This window comes from Miscanthus floridulus, chromosome 8 (assembly GCF_019320115.1).
Source record: "Miscanthus floridulus cultivar M001 chromosome 8, ASM1932011v1, whole genome shotgun sequence".
Taxonomy (NCBI): Eukaryota; Viridiplantae; Streptophyta; class Magnoliopsida; order Poales; family Poaceae; genus Miscanthus; species Miscanthus floridulus.
The window spans coordinates 225,003,419-225,018,815 of NC_089587.1; the positions used below are offsets into that span (position 1 = coordinate 225,003,419).

Below are 15,397 nucleotides of genomic sequence, written 5' to 3' on the forward strand. Positions count from 1 at the left end.
TGCTGCTCTGGTGAACTCAACCGACCCTGAAACTGACCCTACTTTTGTATTATGGAGTGCCCTTTGATATAAGGGCTTGCTACACAAAGCCTTGTAGCCATTTTATTAAATGCATGCAAAATCTCCAAGATATCATTTCTGGTCGAGGGAGGCGCATATCTATGTATCTAAAAGCAGTGGGCTCAGATGTTGTGCATTGATCTCACACATATAATACTGTATATATCCGTGGGCGGATAAATACAAGCAGCAAGAAAAACAATTATGTATCCATTGAAACAAAGCATTTTTTTTAAAAAAAAAGAAAAGAAAAGAAAATCCTGTTCATTGTGCATTGCAAACATGCAACCAGAATACGATTGCACGAGAATGCTCACACCCACAGTACACATGTATGACATGTCAGCACAATTACATCTGTATGACATGTCAGCACAATTATCCTCTTTTCTGAAAAGACACATCCTTCCTAAGAGACACCATCATTCTTTCTCCATTCGCCGTGAATCAAAATTTGCAATTGGGAGGCACGCATTACAACAGTCGGATTACACCAGTGCATCATTCAAGCAGTTCAAACACACTGCAGCAACTAGCAAGAAGACGCGACTTCCCAGCCAAACGCCAGATGCCAATCGCAGCGAGTTCCAATTAAAAACAGCGAATGTTAAAAGGTTACATATGATACGGCGTAAACAAAAATAAAACAGGTGGCCACCTTTTCAGCCAATGTTCTATTCTTCTTTCTTGTTTCTGAGCTACACATCAACAAACTCACTGCTCTTGGACAGCTGAACCGCGACAGGCAACCAGCTAATTACTACTCTTCCTTATTGGCCTGAGTATGAGTACACAACACAATCGCCCACGACACCCAAGCTCACCCCCATTTTATGCCTCAGCCGGAGAAATATCACTTGCCCGGGGAAAAAAAAAAGCTACCTAGATGCATCATAATTGTTGTTATTGTTATTTCCACACCTTGACAGAGTTGTCATGGCTCGCAGAACCTACCATCCCTGTGACTGGTGACTGCGCCAGCGCCGCGATTAGACCTTCATGAGCTTGTATTGTTAAGCTCTGGTTCTTCACCATGTTCCAAACCTCGAGAGACTGCATCATCAGCATTTTAATGAGAAACTTCCAAAAAAATTACAGATCCAGTCCCTTGAGAAGGTAAAGTACTATTGCTAACAGAACTTGACACCAAGGGCACACTAATAAGCTCCTAATTGCATCTCTTTCTTTAATAGTTCCCTCTGAATATCTCGTTTTAACTCCATTATTTAGTAAGTGTATTAGGTTCTAAGTTTTCTAGGCAATTTAACCTCATCCGTTCAAGTTTTAGTGTTTTACCCTTCATCAATTCCATCATTAACTAACTTCCTTTAGCATCTCTCATTTCCCAACTGCACTTTATATAGAGGATTAAATTAACTTTCTGCAGGATGTACCTTTCACCTATCACCTTAATTCCTGTGCCCCATTCTAAAACACCACACACATTTGTGGTGAGGGAGTACGAATAAGCTGCTTTCCAATATCAAGTGTATTGGATTATGTATATTCTTGTCGATAAAGTTGAGGCAAAAATGACCAAGAGAGCTTATAGGATAGACAAGTTTTGGTACCAAAATACAGCGTCATACACTTCCTCGTAAAATTTGTTTGATGGAAATACATTCAATAGACAAGCCATAGTTACCTGGTAGCCTCCAATAACCAAGAGATTGGAATAGCTCGGGTGGAACACGCAAGAATGGAACTTGTTTCCATTGGAGCTAAGCTCATGAATGCACTCCCCTGATGATATTGACCAAACCTTAACTAGGTCCTGACTTACAGATGCAATATATTCCCCATTGTTGTCCCAGCACACTGACTGCACATCAGTGTTATGGCCCTGAGATTACAAATCAAGTACTTCAGGTTCACGTCTATTAAAAACACTACTAGTATGTCCAGAAAAAAAGAGCTTCACTACTCCAACACGCCGAAGAAGAAAAAAGTGCATGTCGCGCAGTTATAACTTATACCAACAGTATGCCGAGGAATTTGAGATGTGCGCATGTGCAGGGTGCAAGTGAAGGAAATGTAGCAAGGGGACTTTTCAAACAAAAATAGAGGATATGCTGGTATTCAAGGACAGAACCTGTAGCGTGTATTTTTTCCCATGCGTCTCAATGTCAAATATGGAAACCACGTTTTCAGCAGCTGCGGCTAAAAACTGTCCAACATGAGGTTGAAACCGAACTTGGGCACTACCACCCTGTACAAATAAGGCAGAATTGGACAAAAGTACGAGTTACTAAGTCCGTAGACTCTTTTTGCACACACACATTCATGAAACTTCAAAGAGTAGAAGGAATATAAGCAACCTTTATGGCACGCAAACATGTAGGTTGGGTCACATTCCAGTACCGGATTTCACCGCTGACGTCACAAGAGCACAGAAGGTCTGTTTTCTTTGGATGAAAATCTAATGATGTGACATGGCCGTTGTGCCCAGTGAACGTATGCAGAGAGAATCCAGGCTGCAAAACATGTAAGCATAAGAAATGCTGTAATACAAGTGCATAGAAAAAAGCTGAGGCTTAAGGTTCAAGTTTAGTAACACAGGTGGCACAGTTCACCCAATACATTGATGCGTTTAACTAGGATTTTCATAGTATAACACAATTAGCAGATCAAGACAAAAAGGAAAAAAATACTATTTACATGCCAATTCAATCACGTCATAGTTGGGCCTTGCAACATTTTGAGACATGGTGACAATATGGACAAGTATAACTAGATTTGCAGCCATGAATACTAAAAGGAAACACTCGATATCTTAATAGCGTGCAGGTGCAGTAGTGAAGTTGCAATAGGATAATGGTGACATTACTATAGGAGGGATAATAGCATATATCTACGATCCCTATAATGGACAAGCAAACATAACTTACATCGGCAGCATTCCATAGTTTAATAGTTCTATCAAAAGAAGATGTTGCCAGCTGACTAGAGTTAGGCCTGAAACGAACATCAGTGATAATAAGGCCATGCTCTTCTGGCGTATACTGTGTCTGGAAATTTTCCATGTTCCAAAGTACAGCCTACAACAAATGAACAAAAATATAGTACGTCAGTCCCAGAAATATCAGAGGCTCCATAAAAACGTGCCACTTGGAACAAAAATCATAATGTAAGACAGTTTTTTCATACCTTCTTTTCATGTCCTGCACTAGCCAAAATCTTGCCGTCTGAAGAGAAGTGGCAGCAAACAATTTTGCTGTTGCTTGTGCGCCAACAGTTCACTTCACTGAAAGTAAAACCTAGAAACAAATGGACACGTCATTTGATGTTTGAATTTTGTTAGGAAAGAAACATAAAAAATATTACCTTTCGAAGTGGCTGGGTTAGGCTCTGCAGGACTTCTTTTGAGTGCCGCAAAAATATCCCTGGGATCTCCATCATCATTGGATAAGAAGGATTCAACATTATCATCCAAAGAGCCCACATCACCAAACTGCTCAAGGTCATCCTGTCACATACAACAATTAGCATATAATAATCACTTTATACTTTAAATGGAGAGTAAGAGCTGTAACCATTTGATTTGAAGAGGAGGCAAGTCCAGTTCCATCCGCACCATAGATCATTAAGTTCTTTGGAACGTGGCGCATATTACCACCCATTCCAAGTCCATCCCCAGGCGTATGTGTGGATGGTGTAGATGGTGGGGAGTTGGCAGGACCCACAGTGTTTCCTGTACCAGTACTATTTGCTGGTCCTGAAGAAGTAGGCTGCTTTCTTTTTCTATTGTTCTGGAAATAACAAATAATTACAGAACAAGGAGGAGGTATAAGGTCAATGGAAAGCATATCGGTTCTTAAGAACAAATTTGTAGTAACTCATGCAGTGAAATAAAGAAAAGGGTAGATAGCCAACTATTCAGCTTTAGTTGCCACTTGCCAGGGATCATATAGTATGCACCAACCAAAGAAAACAAATTCTTTTTTACAGGTTTACAGTATGCAAATTTACATATCATAATTTCAAATTTGGTCTCCAATGTACGAAAAAAGACAAATTATGTCAACTTATTTGGACAAAAAGACCTCAAATATATGCAAAGGCAGAAAATATTGCAAATAACATGTGGCATATGAAGTTCTAACAGTAAGCTAATTTTAACCTTCAAAGCCATGGAGTTCATCGCAGATGCAGAAACAGGGGGCAGGGCATTCCAAACAACACCCCAGCTGATGGCACCAACTTTTATCATATTGTACTATATTAGAATACGATGAATATATGCATGATAATGTAATCACGGAACTTTTTCATCAATAATTCACCGAGGGCTTTAACCCCATTGTCACTGATTTATAGTTTCATCACTGGCAGGATTTGCGTAATTGCAATAATTTAGCATCCAAACTTCATGTTCCATTGAATCTGATGCCACCAGCACTGTTCTTTACACATCACTGTGTGACATTCCCTTTTGGCATCATTTTTTCAAGAAAACTATTGCTTCCTCCATGAAAGATCTCATGTCATTTCAGCATCTTAATAAGAACCATTCCTAAGATGTGCACATCACCATCCATCATCTAGTTTTCTTCTAAGGCTTCCTCAGATAAACATATCAGTCCCACTGTGCACTCTATAATTTATATTTAAGTAACTTTAATTTGTTGATAGAAGAGCAACAATAGATGCATAACGACACACTATTGTTGGGCAAATTTAAAGATTCAGATCAACAGGGGAAAGCCCATAGTTCAAGAATAGAACAGGAAACGATAGGTTTGGCATACTTTCAGTACCTGCTGCATTTGTTGTTGCTGGCTCTGTTGCTGCTGCTGGTTCTGCTGCTGCTGTTGAAGCTGTTCCTGGGGTTGCTGTGAAGATGTCTGCTGCATCTGAATAGTTTTCAGATATAGTAAGATACTAACAAACTAGAGCCAGAGAATGTACAAACTTAAGAGAACAACTCTAAGCAACAGAAGGACACATCTACAGCAATCCAACCTTCATGAGACACTCTTGATCTGGTCTGACTTTGGGTGAACTGGATTGCATAGGGGAACTAATACACCCATCAGTTCCTGCAGGTTGACCATCTTTACCATTCAACCCACCCCTGGTCAACGCTGTAAGTCTGCGGGGATCAATATCCCCATAATTAGTTGAGTTGCCAAGGTTCCCTTGTGCTTGGGCCTGTGCTAAGTATTGTTGCTGCTGCTGTGGGGACATAAGTTGGAACTGTGACTGTGTTGAAAGAAACGGCTTCTGCATTTGAGCACCCAAATTCGGCCTTAATTGATCAATTCCCTATAAGATGGTAGCATGGATATTCATAGGTGGTCAGGTTCCAAAACAAAATATGAGCTCATAAGGTAACATTTTTTTTTCGCAGCTTACAGTTAATGGCCAGCCCTTCAATGGTAAACCACTCACACCTTGGTTCAGTCCTGTTCAAAATATGAGGTATTAAAAAGAAGGAAACAGAAAGAATGTGATGTTCTTGAAATGAATCAGTCACATCATAAACACCCTGATTAACCAAAAGAAGAACCACTGTAGCGAGTTACCCATTACTTGCCCATATATCCATCTGTTACAACATAGCACTGGTATGGCACAATCTATGCCATCAAAAGTTAATACAACAACAACAACAAAGACTTACTCCCAACTCCCCATGAAGTTGGGGCTAGGGATGAAACCTAACAAAAGCCAGAAAAGAGGATAAAACGCTAAAAAAAAAAACAATGTATCAACAACAGCAAGGATAAGTGTATTCTGCAAAGCCAAGCCACAGAGATATCAGATTATTGTCCTCTGTTGCTGGGGCTTAGAGAAGTGATACAAGGCAAGAGAAAGTTTCACATCGAGAGTTTTTGGTCTAAACTTGATGGGTTTCATGAAACTGTGCAGAACTAACTCGTGGTCAGCACCGGTGCAAGCCACCTGTCCACTCGAGCGCATATCGGTCAAGCTCAAAAGGCTAGCACGGGCGCTCCAATCTTGGAGCCACAAGCAGGTCGGTCATATCAACTCTCAGCTTGGATTTACCCCGGAAATTGTACACCTGTTAGAGATGGCACAAGATCATCGCTCCCTTAATCAGGAGGAAGATTAGTTGAGGCGCGAAGCCAAGCGGCATTGCCTAGTCCTTGCTTCGCCTAAGCGAACGGTTGCACGTCTCTGCTCGCGAATCAGGTTCCTTAAGATGGTGACGCTAACACGGCATATTCCATAGACATGCTGGGTTTCGGAAACGCAAGAATTTTATACCAAAACTCATGGATGGTGATCAGGTTGTGACCAGTCAAGAAGGAAAGGAAGAATTACTATTTAATTATTTTGATGGCCTCCTCGGTACAGCCCTGCCAAGTACAACGACTCTTGATCTCTCTTTCTTCCATAGAGAAGGCACTGGTCTCTCAGCCTTAGATGCCACTTTCACGGAAGAAGTTTGGGACACCATCAAAGCTTTGCCGGCAGATCGTGCACCTGGTCCAGACGGGTTTACAGGAAGATTCTACAAAGCATGCTGGCAGATCATCAAATCAGACTTCATGGCCGCCATCATCACGTTACAGCATGGAGATGACAGAAAATTATGGCTACTGAACTCAGCTTATCTCACCTTAATTGCAAAGGAGGAGGCCCTCACAGCCAAGGACTTCCGACCAATCAGTTTGTCCATAGCTTTGCTAAGCTAGTGACCAAGATAATGGCTAACCGGTTGGCCCCTTTTTTTGGTTTCTTTGGTGTCTTATAAGAGCGCGTCCGTGGTCGCTGCATTCATGACAACTACATTCTAGTACAGCAAACCATCAAGCTGCTCCATAAACAAAAGGTACCGAGTCTATTCTTAAAGCTCGATATATCAAAAGCATTCGACTCGGTATCTTGGGCATTTCTGATGGAGGTTCTTGCACACTTGGGTTTTGGTCCAATATATGGCGAAATCTCATCTCTAATCTGCTGCGCATTGCATCCACATAGATTTTAGTAAATGGCCAACCTGGGGAGGAATTATGGCACCAACGTGGGCTAAGACAAGGGAATCCCCTTTCTCCCATGCTTTTTATCTTGGTTATGGATGTCTTGAATAGCTTGTTTACCAAGGCAGGAGAAATTGGATTGCTGCAGCCACTTGCTCGACACAACGCGAGCCAAACCATCTTATTGTATGCTGACGATGTGGCGCTTTTTATCAAACCAGCAGAAGTTGAAATGAGTTTGACTATGGAGATACTTAGCAAATTTGGGGAAGCTTCGGGTCTCCAAACTAATCTTCAGAAAAGTTGTGCTATTCCCATTAGATGCGAGCAGCCGGCGGTGGACAACATCAGTACGTATATGCCTTGTACACCAGCTCAGTTCCCTTGTACATACTTGGGTCTGCCAATTTCAGATAGGAAGTTGAGAAAGACTGACTTGCTTCCTTGGATAGAGAAGATTGGGGATAGGTTGCCAGGATGGCAAGCAACACTCATGAACACAGCTGGCAGGATTACTTGGGTTCGTTTTGTGCTGTCTGCAATTCCTATCTATGTGCTCATTGCCATCGAAGTGCCCAAATGGCTTATCAAGGCAGTGGACAAGCTTCGAAGAGCATACTTATCGAAAGGTCGCAAGCAGATCAATGGCGGAAGTTGTCTGGTAGCTTGGGAAAAGGTGCAGCGGCCACTTGACCTTGGGGGACTGGGTGTCCTTAATCTTGAGTACATGAGCTGGGCACTACAAATGCGCTGGCTGTGGTTCACAAAGACAGATCCTGAGCAGGACTTGAAATCCTGGTTCATCCCAATGCGGTGGCACTCTTTTCTATTGCCCTGATCTCTCATATGGGCAATAGAAACAATACCTTTTTCTGGACAGATAGGTGGCTTTTTGGATGCTGCATCAGGGACATTGCACCTAATGTGTTCTCTGCAGTGCCTCAGAAATTTTTGAAACGGTCGGTGGCTGAAGCTTTTCAAGAACAACGTTGGCCATGGGATGTAGAAGGAGGTCTGTCGGTGATTGGACTGTTTGAGTATTCTCAGTTGTGGGACATCATACAAGATTTCTTGCTGACCACAACCGAAGACTCACACAGTTGGAGATTTGAGAGCTCGGGATTTTTCTCATCCAGATCAGCATATCGGGCTTTCTTTAATGGGTCGATCGCCTTTGAGACATGGCGACGCATCTGGAAATCTTGGGTCCTGGCCAAGTGTAAAGTTTTTATCTGGTTGGCAGTTCGAAACAGATGTTGGACAGCTGATCGATTGGCCAAACGAAATCTGCCGCATCCGAGTCTTTGCCCATCGTGTGATCAAGCCGAAGAAACCATTCAGCACCTATTAACATCCTGTGTCTTTGCACGCGAGTTCTGGTTCAGAATTCTGTCACCAGTAGGTTTCCAGAGGTGCGTGCCAGACAACAGGGACCAAGAGTTCACAGGCTGATGGAGAAAAGCAGCTAAGCGAGTATCCAAAGAAAAGAAGAAAGGTTTCAACACTTTGATCATCCTGGGGGCGTGGCTGCTCTGGAAACACAGGAATGCTTGTGTATTCGAAGGAGCCAGCCCGAGCATGAATGGTTAGCTTCGCTCCTTTGATGATGAGCACCATCTATGGCGTCTCGCAGGGGCACGGAAACTTGGTGCTTTAGGTCAGGAAGTGGCAACAAGCTAGCTGCTGTTGATAGTTTGTGTGTTGTGGGTCAGGTCCTACCCTGTGTTTGTGTTTAGTGACCTAGGCCTTGTTGTAACTCAGCACCCCCACAGCTTGGGCCAGAGTGGGAGGAGGCTTTTTGTATGTGTCCGTTTTTTCCTCTCTTAATGCAATGATACGCAGCTCTCCTGCGTATTTGAGAAGGAAGAAAAAAGCAAAAGGGGTATAGTCCAGGAATGTGGATTGCTGAGTTCCAAACACTTGTCAGGATCCTATTACAGTGTAAGAATGACAGGACAACAGGACTGTAGTTCAATGAGAGATGCAACCAACTTTGCAATATAAAAAAGAAAAAAAAACTGATATTATTTTAGAACTGTGAAAAAGTTGTGTTTCTTGCATCCAAAGCAATTAAACTTTTACCATCGATACAAAATTTATATATTGAGACTGAACATTTCAAAATGATGAGTGAGATTTATCTCCAACAGCAACTATATAATGTTACAGTTTTGTTGTACTTTCTAATTATATTAGGATAGAAACTATCGCTCAAAGCTACACTTGGGGCCTTGGGGGACCATGACAATGTTCATAACCAACTTGTTTCATCATTTGCAACTGGAGGGAGTATGTATCCACAGGCAGCAGCAGTAAAGGACAGGTGTTCTAAAGAAGTGCCTTTATGGTGAATGCTAGTTTGGCAACACAGGAGGAACTCACAAGAAACAAGGGAAAGGGCGCACCTGCACCACTCAATCCAGGTTTAGGCTGAATTATTCCCTGTCCATATAACGATGATGGATCCATGGGTAAAGATCTCTGGGGTACTCCCATGTTACCTTCACTCTTAATATCCTGTTAGAAGTTAGAACATTCAGGTTATCAGTGCATACATTTAGTGAACTAGTGTAAGAAATTGCAGAGTGAATAGACACATGGTGGAACCAATAACCTACAATCGTTTGCTGATTCCGAGCCTGGATTTGCTGCAGAGTTGTAGACACATTTCCAGGAGTCCCTGGAACTAATTGCCTAATTCCACAAAAACAATAAGTTCAGTGAGTACCGCAAATGTTTCAGTTCTAACTATCTTTCTTTTTCCTTTTATAGAAGTGTTTAAGAGAAAAATGGGGGTTGGTGGAGCACCCTGCATGGTTTGTTGCTGACTTGAGAAGAGCCATTCTACTAGCTTCAATGAGTTGTGATCCCTCTGACTCCATTGAATGTGGGTGCTTCAAGCGCTCTTCATACATCTTGGCAGCTAAGACACTAGCTGTTGAATGCCCCAAAATGCCATCAGAGTTTAAAGCATTTATTGGACCATTAAGTGAAGGATGATTCGCATTAGTTCGCTGAAGTTGAGCATGTCTTTGCTGCATGAGTTGCAATTGCTGCATCTGCATCTGCTGCTGGTGCTCTCTTGCTTTTATTTGCTGCGCCTATCTCCAACAGAACAGAGATTCACACTCGGTGAGATTAAGAAAAACAAGAGGTGCATTGTAAATTAAGAAATCCCAAGCTACCTCTAGGTATGCCGCTGCAACTTCAGAATGCTTTTCATTTGTCCTTGCGATGAATATATCCCAAAAGACAGACCACCACTCAAAGAGAAACCCTCCAGGAGCATCAATTGCTGCATCACAATTCACAAGTCAAGCTCATACTTATGATGGATCCCCTGGGCAAACAAACTAATGGAGGGAAATAGTTAAAAAAAAGATCACACAGATTGCATGTGATCTTGGAATGGGTAGGCATCTGTCACATATATCATCTTTTCATACTCGGTCCTTCACTCCTTACCAGGGTTTGAGATCTTTACAAGATAGCATCTTTTAGATACTAGGAATGAAGGTTCTAAACTCCTAATGTAACAGCAGTTGTACCAATTACCCTTTTCTAATATCCTGTCTTTCGTAAGCAAGAAGTCTATCTGGAACTGAAGTGGCTATGGTACATTGGTACTTTTTTCTCGAACACGCAGTAGAGCTGTTGTTATGTGGCCAGTTGGGATGGAGATGAGAGGGCGTGATACAGTACCGTGGAGCTACAGTGTCCGCGGACACTGTTCACAGCGGCGGCGGCTAGGGCTGCAAGGGCGCTGGGGGAGGCCGGCCGCGGGGCTTCGCCCACGGCCGGCAAGAGAGAAGGGATTTCCTTCTAATCTCTTGCTTGATTCTAGATTGATACATCTCCTCTCATTATATAGAGAGGTCTGACTTGGCCCCTAAGCAAGCGACTAATTAACCCTAATGGGCTAAGGCCCAATAGGCCCTTGACTCCTCTAACACTACACCTCACCTGGACATGTAGCTCGTCCTCGAGCTGCAATCTAACGATGACACTAACGATGCCTCCACTAGACACAAACCTAACACCTAAAAATAAGCCTTTTACATCTCGGCTTATTTTATTGACCTGAAGAAGACTGCGACTCTTTATTTTTTACTCCTGAAGATACGGCGGGCACCCTCCGCTTGCTGGACCAGCACGTGTGTAGCCACCTGGATCCCATAGAGACCATCGGAACGAGAGGGGTGCACGGGTATGGCCACCTAGAATTAGTGGCAACAGCAACCAGCGGAGACGTGCTCGTGGCGGACGGTGGCGGAATGCGATGGCGTTAGGCAGTGCGTTCCCGCCGGTGACAAGGAGGAAAGCTGCTCCCATATCGCCGGTGCCGCAGAGTTGGAGTTCGCCGCCCACGGAAAAAACACCATGCTTGCGCCTGAAGACAACAGCAGGTTGGCGCGGTTGCTGGTGGCCGTCCGACCAGGCGAGGTCGACCGACCATGCTAGGTCGCGCTCCCCTATGCTGAGGTCGACCGCCGCCAAGGTCGCCTCGTGCATAGGTGAACGCATCTTCTGCAGCCGCCGGCGCGCTAGGAGGCCACGCGCCGCAGCCTGCAGCCGCACTGCTGCAAACACCTGGCAGGCACTTGCCCACGCAATCGCCTTCCTCTCCGTGAGCTGCAAGGCTGCCGCTGTAGGGACGACTGGCCGCAAACCGGCGATCCAAGCCGGAAGCGGTGGCGGCGACGGCAGCAGCAGCTGCTGGGACGTCGGCGGCGGGTTCGGCTGCGGCCCCAGCAGGAACCCATGAATCCCGGCCACCATCTTGCCGAGGTCAAGGACAGCCGCCGTCAACTACTCGTTCGTCATGACGCCCACGGCGGAGGACGACGGGTGGACATGATCGAACCAGAGATCTCTGATACCAAATTGTTATGTGGCTGCTAGGATGGAGAGGAGAGAGTCGAGGGAAGCGACGGCGGCCGACACGCTACAGTACCCGAGGGCGCTACGGTACCGCGGTACTGTTCACGCCTATGGCTGCGAGGGTGAAAGAGAGAGCCGGCCGCGGGGCATTTGCCCATGGCCGGGCAAGAGGGAAGGGTTTTCCTTCTTAATTCTTGCTTGATTAGATCGATACATCTCCTCTCCTTATATAGAGAGGTTTACTTGACTCCCAAGCAAGGCTTACTTGACCCTTAAGTAAGCGACCCTTATCTCTAATTAATCCTAACACTAATGGGCTATACAGCCAACCCAGGCCCAATAGGCCCCTGAAGTACTCTAATAGCTGTGTATCATTATATTAAGAAGAAAAATGGTACATTGGTACTATTTCGATAACCATTTCATAAGGATATTTACAACAATTTCGAAACTGGACCTACCCTATTTGCTGACATTTTAGTCCTACCACGCATCTGAACAATATGCAAATTATATTGGTACTACTTGTTTGCTCAATGCATGTGGGCCCCTGAACATGAGGTCCGCACTTCAGATGACAACCACACTGAATCAATTATTACTTATCAAATCATAATCCATTACACAGAACAGTGGTTTCTACTGCATACTTGCATAGAAGTTACGGGGATCCAATTTTGCTACACAGCTGCAGTTTTGTTTATCAGTGATGAATTTCGCAGTTGCGCTACAAGTGTGTCACCCAGTTACATAAAAAGATTAAAAAAAATCAAAATCTATGCTACTATAGATAAATTAGCATGTGGAAGCCCAATTTTAATTTCTAATTTTGGCATGTGTGATTGTGTTGTAAAGTAAAATCCCTATATATACGGCTGAAAACGGGACGGATATTTCCTGATATCCATCCATCCACAACGGGTTCAAATACTAAATGGATAATCCGTATATGAACCCGGCCATTTAATATCTGTACCGTATCTGAATCTGATACTCAAAGTAAGATTTTGGATATGTGGGATGGGTGTCAATATTCAACGCTATCCGTATCCAACTTCAAATCCCAAAAAGAAACTACCCGTATTTGTATCCATATCCGTAATAACCATTCGTACCCGGTCCAGTTTCATCCCTAGTACGAAGACTCCCAGTAGCTTTCCCAAAACCATATCAAGAACAAGCAATGATAGTAGTAATCCAGCTAGTTTCAACATCAGGCAAAGCTTTGACACTTGAGAAAAGCATAACATGTTGAGATAATTCAATTGAATAGCATTAGCAAATAGCAGCAGCATTTAGCTAAATCGCCACTAATAGCTTAAGTAGTGAGTAGGGGCTATACAGATGCATCATGTTTGTTATATGAATGCTACTCATGCAGCTTCTGCTATGCACACATCTACAATCCATCAATACGATAACACCACCCACTTCACAAGTACTAACGCAAGCTATTATCTAAATAAATATACCTCAAACAAGCAAGCTAGACAAAGAATAGTAGCATATATAAAGTGCACTATTGCATTTGGAGTTCTAAATTTATTACATTCCCACTAAAGCACCTCTCGACAACACGACAAATTTTTTGTAAGATCACAGGTAGCATCAATTCCCACTTCCACCAAATTCATGTGCATTAGCATGCATAAACGTAATGGCACACCGTCAATCCTCTAAACAATGGCAGCTAACGACAACCATTATCTGTCTATATAGGGAAGCAAAATCCCGCAGTTTCCCGCGAAAAGTTACGAACCCATCTCAAACTGGCTCCTCTTCAATCCTCACACCCACCATATAACTTCAGAACTTCTCTATCTAAATTATCACAAAGCTCTCCATACCCCTTTGAATTGACATTACCTACACTCCCGTTTGGCTGAAAACCAAACTGTAGATCAGTTCAGATTCCAATCCTCTGCCCTACTTCAGCCACACATAAAAAAATCAATGGAGTATTCCATACTGAAAATTCATATCAGAGCTGAAAAACACTGCCCACTCTATCTAGTTGAAAATTCGAATTCGCACCCGCAACCAATAGCTAAACTCTTGTGCACTGTCACGAACAAAACCTAACCCAGAAACAAATGCAAAAGGGCGAAGCAACAGAAGAGGAGGCAACAATTACCGACTGGATCAGCAGCAACCTTTCCCTCAGCCATGAAAGCCTTGGCCGTCGTCTGCAGGTTCCTCTTCAGCAGGTAGTCATAGATATACACGTCGAGCCTGCACCACAAGCAACGGAATCAACCCAGAGCGAGCGAAGGAGCCAAAAATTCACACGGGGACAACACATCAAAATCGCTCACATCTTATCCGCTTCCCAGTTGCTCTGCGCCATTCTGCGACCGGCGGCGAAGCGGGACGGGACAAAGAGGCAAAACCAGCAGAAATTAGCGGCGGGGCCAGGCGATTCGGTACCAAACTCGAGCGAAAACAAGGGATCAGAGCCCACATTACCGACTGGGCGTGATCTCGCGGCCGAGGAAGCGGGGTCACAGACGGCCTCGAGAAAATTTCCCGCGACGAGCCGCCGTGCGGGCGGCGAGCGGCGACGGGGTTCCAATGCCCGATCGGGGGTGGCCGCGTCGGCGTTCGCGGCGAGCTCGGCGGCGGAATTTGGTGGTGGGTGGAGAGCGCGCGCGCTACGGTGGTGTGAGCTCGCTTCCGCCCGCGCCGCTTCGGAAGAAGCGGAGTTACTACTAGCAGTAGATGAGAGAGAAAGAGAGGGAGGAGAGAGAGAGAGAAAGGAATAGGCATAGACAGAGCGAGGGAGAAGAGGCATGGGTGGGGTGGGGTGCGGGTGTGAGGCTGGCTCGGTTGGGTGAGCCAGGACTCCCGTTCAGGAAGGTTCGGATGACAGGCAGGCGCCAGACAATTTTGCAGGAGGATCCTCGGTTAAACTATTAATTACTTTGCGGGTGGATTACTCCTACAGTATCTCAGGGGATCTCCTACAATTAATAATCTACCTCTCCTGTTTAAAGAAGTCAACCAAATTTTAAATTTGAATTACTCGTACGATATCTCAATGGAGCTCCTTCAATTAACAGTAAACACCTCTCTTCGTCTCAAAATTAACGTAAGCCTCTTGAGAAGTCAACTAATTTTAAATTCGACATCTCAATGGAGCTCCTTCAATCAATTAATAGTAAACACCTTTCTTCGTCTCAAAATAAATATACTTATCGTATTTCAAGAAGTCAACCAATTTTAAATTTGATTAAATATATTAATATTTATGATATTAAATAAACATCTTTGCTTAAATTTCAAGAAGACAATTTTGCAGGTGGATTACTCATACAGTATCTCAAGGGATCTCCTCCAATTAATACTCGCAATTTGAGAAGTCAACTAATTTAAAATTTGATTAAATATATAAAAAAAAGTTTTTCAAATACGCTTTGTTATATATAATTAAGGTCGTACATGCAATAAAGGGTTGAGCAGCGACAAACGATTAATCTTACTATCCGTGTTGTAATGCTGAATCTACAACG

At 43.7% G+C, this 15,397-nt stretch overlaps 1 protein-coding gene across 3 annotated transcripts; it reads right to left on the reverse strand.

Moving 5' to 3' along the window:
* Positions 1 to 399: 399 nt before the first annotated feature.
* Positions 400 to 14,676, reverse strand: LOC136478331 (transcriptional corepressor LEUNIG_HOMOLOG-like). 3 transcript variants are annotated; one of them, XM_066476737.1, is made up of 18 exons: positions 14,350 to 14,676; positions 14,204 to 14,236; positions 14,023 to 14,120; positions 10,193 to 10,302; positions 9,816 to 10,108; positions 9,626 to 9,701; positions 9,413 to 9,524; positions 5,416 to 5,465; positions 5,023 to 5,325; positions 4,809 to 4,913; positions 3,594 to 3,809; positions 3,385 to 3,526; positions 3,208 to 3,317; positions 2,949 to 3,098; positions 2,379 to 2,534; positions 2,153 to 2,269; positions 1,706 to 1,903; positions 400 to 1,113 (listed from the first exon to the last, which is right to left on the reverse strand). In XM_066476737.1, exons 1-18 carry the CDS (start codon positions 14,652 to 14,654, stop codon positions 970 to 972), a joined length of 2,718 nt encoding a protein of 905 aa, XP_066332834.1. In that variant the 5' UTR covers positions 14,655 to 14,676; the 3' UTR covers positions 400 to 969. The 3 variants fall into 3 exon arrangements, with proteins under 3 accessions (XP_066332834.1, XP_066332836.1, XP_066332835.1); XM_066476739.1 differs by having other exon boundaries at positions 14,355 to 14,675; XM_066476738.1 differs by having other exon boundaries at positions 404 to 1,113; positions 4,818 to 4,913; positions 14,350 to 14,673.
* Between the last annotated feature and the right edge of the window lie 721 nt (positions 14,677 to 15,397).